Below are 15,705 nucleotides of genomic sequence, written 5' to 3'. Positions count from 1 at the left end.
CATAATGAATTGATATTCCATCAATGGTCAATCTTCCTATGCCAATTGATACCAAATTATTCTTGATAATAAGAACTAAAAGATACAAATCAAACACCAAAATCTAATACATTTTTGCTAAACTCATGGTAAACCTTCATAGATAATCTTATATAACGATTGGTCCACTAAAAAATAAATGAACAAATTTGGCACAACTTAGATTAACTTCTAGCAGGAAAACAGCTGACTCTATAGGAAAGCCATCCAAGAAAAGTATCTATAAAACCAGGAATGCATTTTTTTTCTTACAGGCAGATGTAGTCCAAATCTTTCCCCCCTCATTTTTCAAGCCAGAAGAAATATAAATGCTTCCATTAATAGCTGTGGTCCTAATCTTTAACCCAAAATTTTCAACTCCCAAGAAATGCAACAGTATAAATTCATGGAGAAACAGAAATACAGTAGAAGGTCCTCAACTTCTAAACATTCGGATACAAACACAAATCTAACTGAAATAATAAATCTCATATTGTATCAAAAGTTTATAATGAAATACTGTAAACAATATTATATAAATTTAATGCAGTAGGCAAGATTACATTTGCAATACGAAACGGGACTATGTGTCGATTTCTACAGCTGAAAATCGTAGGCCTAGTCGAGTCTGGTTATTACAAATGTTGTTATGATTACTGTATTAAATGATATAATATTGTTTTATTAAAGTATTTCTTCATCTTATCTCTGTTAGTCTCAGTTGGATTTGTGTTTGTATCTCAATATTTGTAAATTGAAGACCTTCTGAAGATATGAAGAATGTCATCACGATAATAAATTAGTGAGAGAGTGAAAGCTTCCCTAAATATACAAAATTTTCTAAATAATACAGTATTAAAAATATTTTACAGCATTAAATGCAAATCAACAGGGCTCTTAAACTAACATGCTCTGGATCATTGTGCGCATTAATCACTTCTTGATTGTATGACACTTCCTAAATTTCATAAACCAACTTAATCACGCTAATACAGTAGACTACATTAAATAGCCCCAGGTTTGAAGCAACTTAAAATAAAATTGACAAAATGAGTATTGATCTGATCTAAAATTAAATATTTTGATATAGCAATGAACTCCTCAGTACGAGGAGGGATTCCGGTTAATTACTCTAATATTTCTGTGAATTAGTAACCAAACTCTTTAAGGGAATTTGAAGTAAATTCAAAAGATGACACTAATGATTATGTACAAAAACTTAAAACAAAAGGACTAAAACCAAGCCAGTCTTTTGATACCAACCTTGCCTGAAATTAATTCTAGAATAAACATTTACTGACCAAACTAAAACAGTCTAATGACTTTGAACTCTTTTCTTTGTGACAGAAAAATTATTCTTTGTGACATGAATTTCCTGCATACTGAGGAACAACATGAGCATTTTAAATCAATCTTGCTCACATTTGTCATCTAATGACTTTACCACACTCTCCTACATAATATAAATCTAGTAGCTTTAAAACAGCTACAATAATATAATTGTCAATTAGTAGATTCCTTAGTCTTTCTAAATGAGTCCAGGGTTAATTAACTTAAATAAGATCATCGTCCGTAATTGGGGTCACATTATGATATACACGGCATGGAGGAAGAAAAAAAAAAAAAAAGAGCTGCATATCAAAATACGCATGATTTAACCAAGGCTACTAAAAAGGAAAAAAGAAAACTTCCCACAATTAAGTGACCGCATCAATGACTACCAATATTCTAATTGCAATATTCAACAATAATCTTCAATATCCAACACTTCAAGATTCTTCTACAGTGCAGTATCTCACTCGCAAAGCTCGAAGTTCATCTACAAATATGGAATTTAATATGTTCTTTATAAACAAAAATAAGTCTGCCCCATCTACACATTGAGCATTTGTTACTTTATAGGAAAGACTTTCGATCCAAAAAGGGGAATTAATGTATACAGTATACATAAACATCTTATGAAAACTATATAAGAAAATGTCTTCACTAATGATTTTGTATCATCTAATAAACTCTCCTGGATCTTCTATCACGTTTAAATGTAAGATATTTCAATCCAAGGATAAATATACAAAACAATTCAAACTTCAAAACTACTTTGGAATGATGATCATAAGGGTTTAGGTTCAACTTCACGTTCATGTAATTTTCTCTAGTAACCTTGGCGATAACAGCTAAAAAATGCAAGTTATCTACTTAACAGCTTGTGCAATATGACTTTACACTTTAACATTTGTGAAAGAATAAATTGATCAATGCAAGCTGCCTCACTTCAACCTTGGTCATCTTTAAAAGCACCTGTGTATAGAGTAGAAACTCCAGTCAAGAGAAAACTAAACTGGTTCTGAGCAGCAATCACATAGCTGCCTTTTCCAAAGTTTTCAAATATGGAGTTTAAACAGCAAATTAAGTAGTTTCCAAATACACTTACTTGCCACAAGGGAAGAAATGGCATCTTGTAATGGGTATGCAGGACACCTGCATATAAGCTTCATTGTAACATTAGTGTTTCCAAATTTCGCTGCAGAATTGTATCCTTTACAGAGTTAAATACAACTTTAATGTTCTCAGTGTCAACTGCAGTGGTGAAGTGATGGAAGAGCGGCCTACGATTGTTATCGGCTCTGCGCTGTTCGACAAATTTGTGTAGAATAAAATGCTGAACGCACTTCTCGTCATGAGGATTACCCTTCAAAGAAAAAATGTCATCGAATACAATACTGTATATCATAACAATTTAAGGACTGACTAAATGGTTTTTATTTTAGGGGTCACCATTTAAGAATATTACTGTTTTAAAATGATGGAGAAACCTACTTAGTCAATATTTAAATATGATGGAGAAGTACTTAAAAAGTCCAAATCTAAATAAGTGGAAAAATATCTTTTTAATGAAATTATAAAAACCCATTGGCATTTTATGTTAGAACAAGGTACTTGGGGCATTACAGTAATGTCTACAATATAATGTAATAAAAAATTATTTATCAATTGATCAGGGACAATATTCCACAACCTTATTAATACCAAAAAATAAAACATACATGATGATTCCTTACCACAAAATCTGTGAAGTAGTGAGAAATATTGCTCTGTCTGGAGCGAACTTTCTGAATAAGAAGATCTGTCTTGTTCAGAAAGAGAATGACAGACACATCACGAAAACTACGATTGTTGACAATTGTTCCAAATATATTCAGAGACTCTTCCAGTCTATTGGTTATTCTGAAAAACAAATCAACAAACGTAGCTAAATATGCTGACAAAATATATTTTATATGATACGTCATTAAAAGATTAAAACTCCTCAAATATGCAAACAAAACATTAGATTTAAAGGAATATACTACCCAAGATTCCTGAGGAATAATCAACTATTCTTTAAGTGCATAACATTGAACTAGAATGTTCACATATTTCAATGAAACACTTAGGACTTCAACCATGTACTCAAAAACATTTATTTTCCAAGGTTGGATGAGTGGTAATCCTTTCCCCATTATTTTCATATACAGTACAACACACTATACTGGAATATAACAATGTAAAAACTATGCAAGTACAAAACCCCATTTTTTTTTCAAATAAAAATATTTACTGCCCTCTACTTGAGCTGTCAAAAATTGAATTAGACAATACAGTATTTATGAAATTTGGATCTTGAGTAACTTTACTGTTACACGTGAATAAAGAACTATTTCACCACAAAACTCATCTCTCATATACTGTTCCCATTCTCAGTCTTTATATGGCCCAGACAAAGACGCCTTTATCTAAATGACAGATGAAGATAAGTTAACTGCCACACTTATGTCTGCAATGTTGTCAAAACTTGAGCAGGATATCATGAGTTTTCATTTTTCTGCAGGAATGTCGCAATATCTTAAGGAGGGGCGAATAACTAACACAAACTGTTGATCATCAGCCACCAGTGGGTAGAAGCACTAACAACTACCTCTTGATGCCATGCAGTAGCTTAATATCTTACCTTTGAGTGGAAAACAATTTTCAGGTAATGAAAAATGTCAGGAGGCTTCACCATGGTTACATGAACAAACAAGAATTTCAAAAAAGGAAAAAGATGCTATTTTAATAAGAATAAATTTTGGATAGTCATAATTACACAAGAACGAACACCCACCTGTCTTCCAGTAGTCTTTGGTCAAATTCTGAAGACGATGCAAGAAATAAGATAGACGTGACGCTTTCAAAACACTGGAACCACTTTTGTCTTTGTGTTCGCTGTCCCCCAACATCCACGAAGAGGAAGGGTACATTTTGGATAGGTATGGTAAATTCTGTGATTGCTTTGGTAGCCTTTCGACAATGGAGTATATCTTTATCAGTTGGAATGTACTCCTGAAATTGAAAGATTATAAATATCAATGTCGTGAAACATAATATAAAATACATTAAATTCGAGTTGAATTCTAACATTTGCTAGTTTGTTGGTAAGGTGCAAATACAAGAGCAATATGTCTCTTCGAACTCGCATTTCTTCACCACAACCCCATTAATAATACACAGCCTTCAGTGTAACAAATTTAAAAAGCAGCAATTCATAATATTTATGATCATAAAATTTCAACTATGCATTGACAAGTCACCACAACCTTATGTATCTAGATTCAGAACTTCAACTATGCATTGACAAACCACCATAACCATATATATTTGATTGCAAGAAATTTGGACAACTGCTAAGCACTGAGGTGCAATTAGGGAAAATAAAGCAATTGCACTATGAAGTAAAGACAGAAGATTGGATGGTAAGATGGAAAAAAAAAAGTGGGAGTAGAGATACAACAAAAAGATAAAATGTGGGTGCAGCTAGGAGCGCCAAAGGGATGCTGTAAACTCTACATTAAGGGGTTAATCAACTTCATTTACTCCTCATTCTTCATTGCAAGTCAATAGGAGTGAGGATCAGTATGCAGCTCACCCAGGATCACACCTTTGGGGTTTTTCACCATCATGCCATTCTACCATTTTCACCTCTATGTCCATCTTTGCGTGTATGTGTAATTCTCTAGTCTATGTACAGTATTAAGTGATTTTCTGATTATCGGTGCATTTTTGAACAAGCTCTGAAGCTTGAAATTGAAGTTACTTCATACATGCATCAAATTTTTTCTATTTTCTGCTCACATTTGTTTTCCCAGTTTCTTGATATCAATGTTTCTAAAACACTTTATATTTAGTTTATCAAATTTTGTTTCCAATCAGGCTAGACGAGTTTCAATCTCTTCACTCTGCTGTAATGATATAATTTTGCACTACCATAGTCATTACATTTCTTTCATTCTTAGCTTAAAAGAAACTTATTACTGTACCTTCAATGCATTCGGTGTTTATAGTTTTCCCTTGGCTAAAAAAATTCATGTGAATCTCTTCAACTATATTTTGAAAGACTCATTCAAATTCAATTGAAATTTCTTATATCTTCTATTTTTCAATTTTATGATTAGGTAATCTTATACTTTCAACTGAGTATTTGCTAAATTCAGTTGGGGGATATTACACGCCACATGTAAAATCATAGCTTCTGTATACTGTACTGTACTTTGTTCATCAGCCTTCAATGTAGTATACTTGAAAGGATTTGCCCGAGTAGGCTTTCAGCTTGTTCATGCCTCCTCTTTATAAAGACTTCCTTCTCCCCTGCCCATCATAAAGGTTTTAATAGAGTTACCCTATATGATCTGTAAGACATGTTCGACATTAAATTATGGATCACTGGTTCCTGTTTGCGCAGAGGAGATTCTACCCACATCGCAATCCACTCTTATGTTTCTTCTCCTTCTGCCATTTCCTTCTGACAATGAATCCATTTTGGCAGTACCTCTAGCACCTGTAAAATCACAATCCGATTGATTAAAGTCTCTGGATTCTGCCTTACTAGGTTACTTGAAACGTCTAGTCTTTTATACTATGCAGGATATCATCAGCAACCAGCTTTGGTAGGCAACAGTCATTGGTGAAAGCCTTGCAGCCTCACATTCCTTACTCATTATTTCTCCTAAGACTGCCTCCACAAATCCATGGTCATAAATGCAGGAGATTCAGTAGCATGCACTCTCAATAACAAGATAAAAAAGCTATAGACCTTCTTCAAATCAAAGGCCTGTCATGGAAGAGGATGCCATTATCTACACTCAGCAAATGTTGATGACAAAAAACAGTATTGGGGCCATACAAACAGCACAGATAGGATGAAGGTACTTTGCTCTTTTGGATATAAATTTAGTACAAAGACAACCTTTCTCTTGGCATTTAGTGCGAACAAACTTCTTCGTCTCCAGGATGAAAGACAAAGCCAGCACACAAATACACAAAATGTAGAAGGAAAAGAAATACAGTAACAGTATTTGGTTAGGGCACAAAAGTGAGTCTATACCAATTGCCACCTAAGAAAAAAGTGAAGGATCTTTGAGAGGAAAGTGGATGGGGCAGCTTGTACGCGTTCAACATCAGTCGTTAACAACCTCATTAACGAATTCAATGATCATTCTACCTCGGCAAAAGACATTCCTTATCTTAAAAGACAAAAGATTTTTAAATATGTAGGAACAAATACACAATTATGAAAAAGAAATTGAGTAAAGCAATAAAAAAAAATGTAAACAGAAAGAGACGGTGTGTGTACTTCACACATTTGATGTAATTTACCAAGAATACAAATATGTATAACTTATTCTAACATAAGGAAAATTTCTACTTACCAATATTGCTATTCTATCTAAGTCATTGAAGAAATATGATACACTATCCATCTGAAATTAAAACAAAATAGTACTTATCAGTACAGTAAATATAGTCATAGAAGGTAAATTATGTCCTGCACCACAATAATGGTGAGGATATACCATAAAATAAACTGAAGGTTATAATGCCAGTATCATCTTTTACAGTAATAAAACTTTCCCTTGTAACAATTTTTGAAAAATCTAAATGATATCTTGATCTCTACAACTTAAAAACCTGCATAAAAATAGTCTAAATTAAAATATAATTAAAAATTAACTTAACTTTCAGCCTTCTCTTTTTTATACAAAGGTAGCAAAATAAATTTACTAACAAGAAGGCACAATATTTGAAAATGGTGTACCAACTGCACATATCACAATAAATAAGGCTTGGAAACCTAACTGTGTAATGCTCAGTATACAGAGCAAGACCGTTCCAAAGTAAAACAATTAACAGGAATTGCCTTTCATTATTGAATAACATAATGATAACTGGGTTGGCATTAACTCCAACAAGTTGGTTCATTCCTATGTATAAATACTTTACCTTGAAAATGATTTTCTCTAACAAACTAGATATTGTATTGTATTAGGATAATCATTCCTTCATATCTATAAAATGATATTTTCATAATAAAATAAATTTTTTAATATACTTACCCGCTGGTTATACAAAAGAGCTGAAGTCCCTGACGCCAGGGCAGAAATTCAAATCTCGCGCTATCGAAGATACGCCAGGTGTACCAACCGCACCCTAGCGGTAGAACAGGTGGAACTACACACCAACTCCAGTTCTTCCATGCCTCATAGCCATACCATAGGTAGTCTCTAGAGGGGAGGAGGGTGGGTGTTAAATTTATATAACCAGCGGGTAAGTATATTCAAAAATTTATTTTATTATGAAAATATCATTTTTAAATATAGAACTTACCCGCTGGTTATATAAAAGAGCTGATTGACACCCCTTGGTGGCGGGTCAGAGACAGCTACATATAGAAAATTCACTTAAGGGTTACATACAATAAACTTAAGCAGTTCTCACCTGATAAGGAAGCTGACAGCAATGATACTCTGCCTCATTTCGTCCGCTATCCTTAAGAGATCCAGTAATCCACTCGGGCTGAAAATCTCTAGGAGCTGTCAAACGGTACAACCACCTATAACATGACAGAACCTCAACCAATACCCTTGTTCCAGGTGCACTCAAGGAACAAATTGACCACCTAACCAAATCAAAGATTGCGGAAGACTGACGCCCAATCTCCACAAACAACCATAACAAACGAGTTCCAAGAGATAGAAAAGGGGTATTAGGAAAAAAGGGAACGTAGTGGTAGATCATTCACCTACTATCGCATTAGCTGCTATAAAAGGACCCAACGTAAAAAAGTCCTCATAGCGAGTCTGAACATTCTTCAAATAACGGGATGCAAAAACAGACTTACTTCTCCAAAATGTTGTATCCATCAGACTTTGCAGAGAACGGTTCTGTTTAAAGGCCACTGAAGTCGCTACCGCTCTGACTTCATGTGTCTTGACTTTCCAATTCACCGCCAGCCAAATCAGAAAGGTTAGGAATCTCGAAGGATTTGGGCCATGGCCGAGAAGGGTTTTCGTTCTTGGCCAGGAACCCCAGTTGCAAAGAACAAATGGCTTTCCCATTCCGAAAACCAATGTTCCTGCTTAAAGCGTGAACTTCACTAACTCTTTTCGCAGTGGCGAGGGTAACTAGAAAAAGGGTTTTCAAGGTTAAGTCCTTAAATGAAGCCGAGTGTAAAGGCTCAAATCTGTCACTCATGAGAAATTTAAGGACAACATCCAAATTCCAGGCGATGGGAGCTGTTTGAATCTTCTTGGTCGTATCAAAAGACCTAAGTAAATCTCGTATATCTTTATTATTAGAAAGGTCTAGGTTCCTGTGTCGAAAAACCGTCGCCAACATACTCCTGTAACCTTTAATAGTCGATGACGAGAAGTTATGCTTAACTTTAAGGTCCAAGAAAAAATCTGCTATTTGGGAAAGCGAGGTACTGGAAGAGGAAATCGCGTTAGTTCTACAGTGAACCCTCGTTTATCGCGGTAGATAGGTTCCAGTCGCGGCCGCGATAGGTGAAAATCCGCGAAGTAGTGACACCATATTTACCTATTTATTCAACATGTATATTCAGACTTTTAAAACCTTCCCTTGTACGTAGTACTGTTAACAAACTACCCTTTAATGTACAGAACACTTAATGCATGTACTACAGTACCCTAAACTAAAACAGGCACAAATATTAAAGGTGATTTTATATCATGCATTTCCTAAACACGCTAAAAAGCACGATAAAAAATGGCAACCAATGTTTTGTTTACATTTATCTCTGATCATAATGAAGAAACAAACTGGAGGTAGAGCTTTGCTTATTACCCAGACATATTTCCCATACTTTTCCCTTAGAACTACATCACATCTTCCTACTTTAGATATATATATATATATATATATATATATATATATATATATATATATATATATATATATATATATATATATGTGTGTGTGTATATATATATATATATATATATATATATATATATATATATATATATATATATATATATATATATATATATATATATATATATATATATATATATATATATATATATATATATACAGTGATACCTCGGTAGTCGAACGACTCTATACTCGAACAATTCGGAGTTCGACCAAAATTTTCGAGAAATTTTTGCTGCGGTGCTCGACCAAAAATTCGGTACTCGACCAGCCGAACACGTGACGACCGCATTGGCTTTGTGATGATCGCGCCATCTCGGCCACTCTCGCTTGTTCGGGAAGCATCAGTTCTCTCGAGAGCGTCACTCAGACAACGCGCGATCAGCATTCGTTGTGATTTAGTGATTTTCAGTGCTTTTAATTGCTTTTTTAGCTTTCATAATGAGTCCCAAGAAAGTAATGAGTGTTAAGGGGAAGGAGAAGAGGAAAACAGTGCGAACAACGATCGAGTTGAAGAAGGAAATTATAGCGAAATATGAGAATGGTGTACGAGTGTCCGATTTAGCGGTAGAATACGGAATGGCGAAGTCGACCATTTCTACGTTTTTAAAGCATAAAGAAATGATTAAGAAGGCGAATGTTGCAACGGGAGTTACGGCGGTAACTAAGCAAAGGCCACAAGTGATTGAGGAGATGGAAAAGTTGCTTTTAATATTTATTAAAGAAAAACAGTTGGCCGGGGAAAGTGTTAGTGAAGCGTTCATTTGTGAAAAAGCGTTGCATATCTATGAAGAATTAGTGAAGAAAAGTCCGAGTACCAGTGAAAGTGATTCATTTACATTTAAAGCGAGCAGGGGTTGGTTTGAAAAGTTTCGTAATAGAACAGGTATTCATCGTGTTACTAGGCATGGGGAGGCAGCTAGTTCGGATCAAATTGCAGCCGATAAATACGTGGGGGAATTCGATCGGTACATAAATGAACAAAATTTGATCGCACAACAAGTCTTTAATTGTGATGAGACTGGGTTATTTTGGAAGAAAATGCCAGCCAATACGTACATTACCAAGGACGAGACGAAGATGCCAGGTCACAAGCCAATGAAAGATAGGCTAACATTGTTGCTGTGTGCAAATGCAAGTGGCGATTGCAAGATCAAACCCTTGTTAGTGTACCACTCGGACAACCCCCGGGTGTTCAAACGAAATAATATTTGTAAAAGTGCACTACCAGTTATGTGGCGCTCGAACACTAAATCTTGGGTCACAAGACAATTCTTTACTGAGTGGATAAACGAAGTGTTTGCCCCCCAGGTTAAGGCTTACCTCATTGAAAAGAGCTTGCCAATGAAATGTCTTCTGGTTATGGACAATGCTCCTGCACATCCTCCAGGTCTCGAGGATGACTTGAAAGAAGAATACAGCTTTATCAAAATCAAATTCTTGCCCCCCAATACTACTCCCATACTCCAGCCCATGGACCAACAGGTCATTTCAAACTTCAAAAAACTCTATACCAAGGCCCTTTTCAGAAAGTGTTTTGAAGTGACCAGTGACACGAAGTTGACCCTAAAGGAATTCTGGAAGGAACACTTCAGCATCCTCAACTCTGTTAACATGATTGACCAAGCTTGGCGAGGTGTGACCTATAGGACATTGAACTCTGCCTGGCGTAAGCTGTGGCCATCATGTGTCACAGAGAGGGAGTTTGAAGGTTTCCAACCAGAGGCGGGTCCAAGCACTGCTACCCCTGTAATTTCTGATGACACTGATGTCGTTGAGGAAATTGTTGTCATGGGCAGGAGTTTGGGGCTTGAGGTCGACAAGGATGATATTGATGAGCTTGTAGAAAGCCATTCTACCGAGTTGACTGTGGAGGAATTGTTGCACCTGCAACAACAACAGCAGCAGGATCTGATTGTGGAGCAGGAATCTTCAGAAGAGGATGAGGTAAGGGAGGATGTTCCAAGTTCTCTCATCAATGAAATTTGTTCCAAGTGGGCAGATGTGCAGGCTTTTGCTGAAAAATACCACCCAGAAATTGCAGTAGCAAACCGGGCAGTGCATATGTTTAATGATAGTGTCATGTATCATTTTCGAAGAATACTGCAGAGGAGGAAGAAACAATTAACAATAGACCAGTTTTTCACAAAAGAAAAGAAAGCTGCTACATCAAAGCCTGTTTCTCCTCCAAAGAAGAGACAAAGAAGAGAAGAAACCCCTGAAATAGATCTGCCCACCCTTTCATTGGAGAGAGAAACAACTCCTGAAGGAGAACTACCCCGCCACATCATGGAAGGGGACTCTCCTTCCAAGCAGTAACCTCCCCCTTCCATCCTCTCCACATCCATCCCTGTATGCCATCGAACCGCTGCTCAAAGGTATGTTCACTACAGTACAGAAAATGGTTTAAAATTGTTTTATTTTAGTACAGTAAATGGTTTAAAATTGTTTTATAGGATTTTCTGACCAATTTCATACACATTTAGATAATTATTGTTGTTTAGGTACACGTTTTATTAATATTTTGGGCCTGTTCGAGTGCTTGGGAACGGAATAGAATATATACCATTATTTCTTATGGGGAAAAAAAATTCGGTACTCGAACAAATCGGAGGTCGAACACGGATCTCGAACGGATTATGGTCGAGTACCGAGGTATCACTGTATATATATATATATATATATATATATATATATATATATATATATATATATATATATATATATATATATATATATATATATATATATATATATATATATATATATGTGTGTGTGTATATATATATATATATATATATATATATATATATATATATATATATATATATATATATATATATATATATATATATATATATATATATATATGTATACACATATACATACCTACATATATACATAAATACATGCATACATATATATATATATTACTGTATATATATGGGTTATGGAAAAAATCCGCGAAGTGGTGAATCCGCGATGGTCGAACCGCGAAGTAGCGAGGGTTCACTGTACACCATTCCCTGAACAACTCCCACTTGGACTGATACACCTTGATGGTTGAAGACCTTCTTGCCCTTGCAATTGCCTTGGCTGCCTTCTTCGAAAATCCTCTAGCTCTAGCGAGTTTTTCGATAGTCTGAAGGCAGTTAGACGTAGAGCTCGGAGGTTTTGATGATTTCGGGCCAAGTGAGGTTGTCTGAGAAGATCGGGTCTCATGGGAAGGCTTCTCGGAACATCCACCATCCATTCCAGTACCTCTGGAAACCAGCTCCTTGACGGCCAGAACGGAGCTATCAGTGTCATTCTGGTCTCCTCGTGTGAAATGAACTTCTGAATCACTTTGTAAAGGATCTTGAACGGAGGGAAAGCATAAACCTCCATGTGTGACCAGTTCATCAGAAAAGCGTCTATGTGCAAAGCTTCGGGGTCTGGAACCGGAGAGCAGTAACACTCTAGCCATTTGGTCTTCGCGGTGGCAAAGAGATCCACGAGAGGTCGACCCCATAACCGCCACAGACTCTTGCAGATGTCCGGGTGCAGAATCCATTCTGTGGAGAGAACCTGACCTTTCCTGCTGAGTCTGTCTGCACTCACATTGTTGACCCCCTGGATGAACCGCGTCAAAAGAGTCACCTTCCTTTCCTCCGCCCAGATGAGGAGCAGTCTTGCAATCTCGTACAGAGGCCAAGAGTGGGTCCCGCCTTGTTTCACAATATAGGCCAGAGCTGTCGTGCTGTCCGCATTAACTTGGACCACCTTGCCCCTGATCTGCTTTTCGAAGCCGATGAGAGCCAGATGAATAGCTAAAAGCTCCTTTTGATTGATGTGGAGAGAGGTTTGCTTCACCGTCCAAGTCCCCGAAAGCTCCTGCTTCTCTAGAGTGGCTCCCCACCCCGAATTGGAGGCGTCGGAACACAACACGAGGTCTGGGTTCCTCTGAAGTAAAGACAAGCCTTCTTTCAGTCTGGGCTCGTTGTCCCACCATTGAAGATGAGACTTGATGGAAGCCGAGATGGGAATGCAATCCCTGTCGAGGCTGTCCCCTTTCTTCCAATGGCGGTCGAGATGAAACTGAAGAGGACGCAAGTACAACCTCCCCAGGGTCACGAACTTCTCTAACGACGAGAGAGTCCCCAGAAGGCTCATCCAATCTCTGACGGAGCAAAGATCTCTCTTCAGGAACGTTTGGACTTTTAGGAGGGCTGCTTGGATTCTCACCGACGACGGAAAAGCCCGAAAACTCCGACTGTGAATCTCCATCCCCAAATAAAGAATCTCCTGGGATGGAATCAGTTGTGATTTTTCCGAGCTCACCAGGAGACCCAGTTCTCTGGAGAGATCCAAAGTCATCTTGAGGTCCTTCAGACAACAATCGGCTGAGGAGGCTCTTATCAGCCAATCGTCCAGATACAGAGAGGCCCTGATTCCCCTCGAATGCAGCATGCTTGCCACGTTCAGCATGATCTTGGTGAACAATAGAGGAGCCGTGCAGAGTCCGAAACAAAGAGCCCTGAACTGGAAGACCTTGTTTCCGTCCATGAACCTCAGATAACGTCTGCAACTGGGATGAATCGGAAGGTGGAAATAGGCATCCTGAAGATCTAAAGAGACCATCCAATCGTCCTTCCTCACAGCTGCCAGAACTGTTTTCTGAGTCTCCATAATGAACGTCGAGTTCTGGACGTAACCATTTAGCACACTTACGTCCAGAACCGGTCTCCACCCCCCGGAACTCTTGGGTACTAGAAAAAGGCGGTTGTAAAACCCCGGAGACGTAACATCCTGCACTTCCTCTATTGCTTGCTTCTCTAATAAAAGAGACGTCTGCAGAAGCATGGCTTGCTTCTTGGGACCCTCTCTGTATTTGGGCGAAAGATCCACTGGATCTGTGACTAAAGGAGGATTGGTCAGGAAGGGGATCTTGTAGCCTTCCTTTAACACCTGGACGGACCAGGGTTCCGCTCCGTTCCTCTCCCAAGCCTCCCAAAAGTGAGTCAACCTGGCACCCACTGCTGTCTGAAGGGAAGGGCAGTCAGACTTTACCTCGGCCGGACTTGCCCCCTCTGCCTCTAGGCTTCCTTCCTTCTGGTTTAAAAGAGCCTCTTCCAGAGGGCTTCCCACGAAAGGACTGAGGTCGAAACCCAGAAGATTCCTTAGGTTTACGAGAGGAGAATGACGGAGGCAAAACTTTCCTAGTCGAATGAGTAACTAAGTCATGTGTGGCCTTCTGCGTGAGAGCAGTAGCCACCTCGCCTACCAATTCCTGCGGAAATAAGGTATTAGACAAAGGTGCGAAAAGAAGGCCCGTTTTCTGGTAGGGAGACACTCCTGCAGAGAGAAAAGAGCACATCGTGGCCCTTTTCTTGAGAATTTGAGCTGTAAACAAGGCAGCAAGTTCGTTGGAGCCATCCCTCACACCTTTGTCCAAGCAGGACATCAAATGAACCAAACCACTAGTGTCCGTTTCCGTCATATCAGAGACCCTCTTACTCAAAGCCCCCAAAGCCCAGTCCAAGAAATTAAAAACTTCGAAGGCTCTGAACAGACCTTTAAGCAAATGGTCGAACTCTGGAATGGACCACCAAATCTTCTTCTTCCTTAAGGCAAGACGACGAGAAGCATCTACCAAACTTGAAAAATCCCCTTGGGCAGACGAAGGAAAACTCAAGCCCAACACTTCACCAGTCTCGTACCACACACTAGATTTAGAGGCTAACCTAGCGGGAGGAAAGGCAAAGGCCGTCTTGCCAAAAGATTTCTTGGAGTCCAACCAAGAACCCATTAATTTCAAGGCCCGCTTAGAGGATCGAGAAAGAACCATCTTGGTATAAACTGGAACCTTGGTAGCTTTACCTAAGATGAATTCAGAAGGCGGAGAACGAGGGGCCACAGGGGTAAATGAATCCGGGAAAATTCCAGTCAGAATAAGCATAAACTCGCGAAGGTCCACCGCATGCTGATAATGCTTCTCCTCCTCATTCTCAGAGACTTCCTCAATAGGATCATCCTCTTGTCACAACACCGAGAGAGTCACGATTCTTCGGTACCACATCAGACACTGAAACACTTTCCACAGTTCCGATAGGCTCACGGTTTTTCAATACCTTTAACTCGGAAAAGATAGTATTTCTATCGGCTGCTAAAGACTCAACTTTCTCACCAAGAGACAAAATAGCAGTAAACATGTCTTTCATAGTAGGTTCCTGATCTACCACCACAGGGGAAGGAACAGGATTAGGAACAGGTAAATTAGGTAAGGCTCTATCCACAGATCGGGAAGAACTACGCCTAACTCTATCTCTCTCTAGTCTCCTAACATAACGATCGAAAGTAACAAAATCATCATCAGTTAAGGAAAGACACTCATTACACCTATCATCTAATGAACAAAATTTACCCCTACATTTTACACAAATAGAATGAGGATCAATAGAT

At 38.0% G+C, this 15,705-nt stretch overlaps 1 protein-coding gene across 2 annotated transcripts in view; it reads right to left on the bottom strand.

Annotated features, from left to right (window-relative positions):
* Window positions 1–29: 29 nt before the first annotated feature.
* The window catches only part of cta (Guanine nucleotide-binding protein subunit alpha cta), a 63,938-nt gene continuing 48,262 nt past the window's right edge, over window positions 30–15,705 (bottom strand). For both annotated transcript variants that reach the window (XM_068344844.1, XM_068344845.1), the window contains exons 5-8: window positions 6,741–6,791; window positions 4,160–4,377; window positions 3,078–3,243; window positions 30–2,707 (exon numbers count right to left, since the gene is read on the bottom strand). In XM_068344844.1, the coding sequence (XP_068200945.1) occupies window positions 2,510–2,707; window positions 3,078–3,243; window positions 4,160–4,377; window positions 6,741–6,791 (633 nt within the window). In that variant the 3' untranslated portion in view covers window positions 30–2,509. The remainder of the gene's footprint in view (window positions 2,708–3,077; window positions 3,244–4,159; window positions 4,378–6,740; window positions 6,792–15,705) is intronic.

This window comes from Palaemon carinicauda, chromosome 21 (assembly GCF_036898095.1).
Source record: "Palaemon carinicauda isolate YSFRI2023 chromosome 21, ASM3689809v2, whole genome shotgun sequence".
In the NCBI taxonomy this organism is placed as follows: Eukaryota; Metazoa; Arthropoda; class Malacostraca; order Decapoda; family Palaemonidae; genus Palaemon; species Palaemon carinicauda.
Note: the sequence above shows the minus strand (reverse complement) of the source record. Positions and strands in the feature narration are given on the sequence as shown.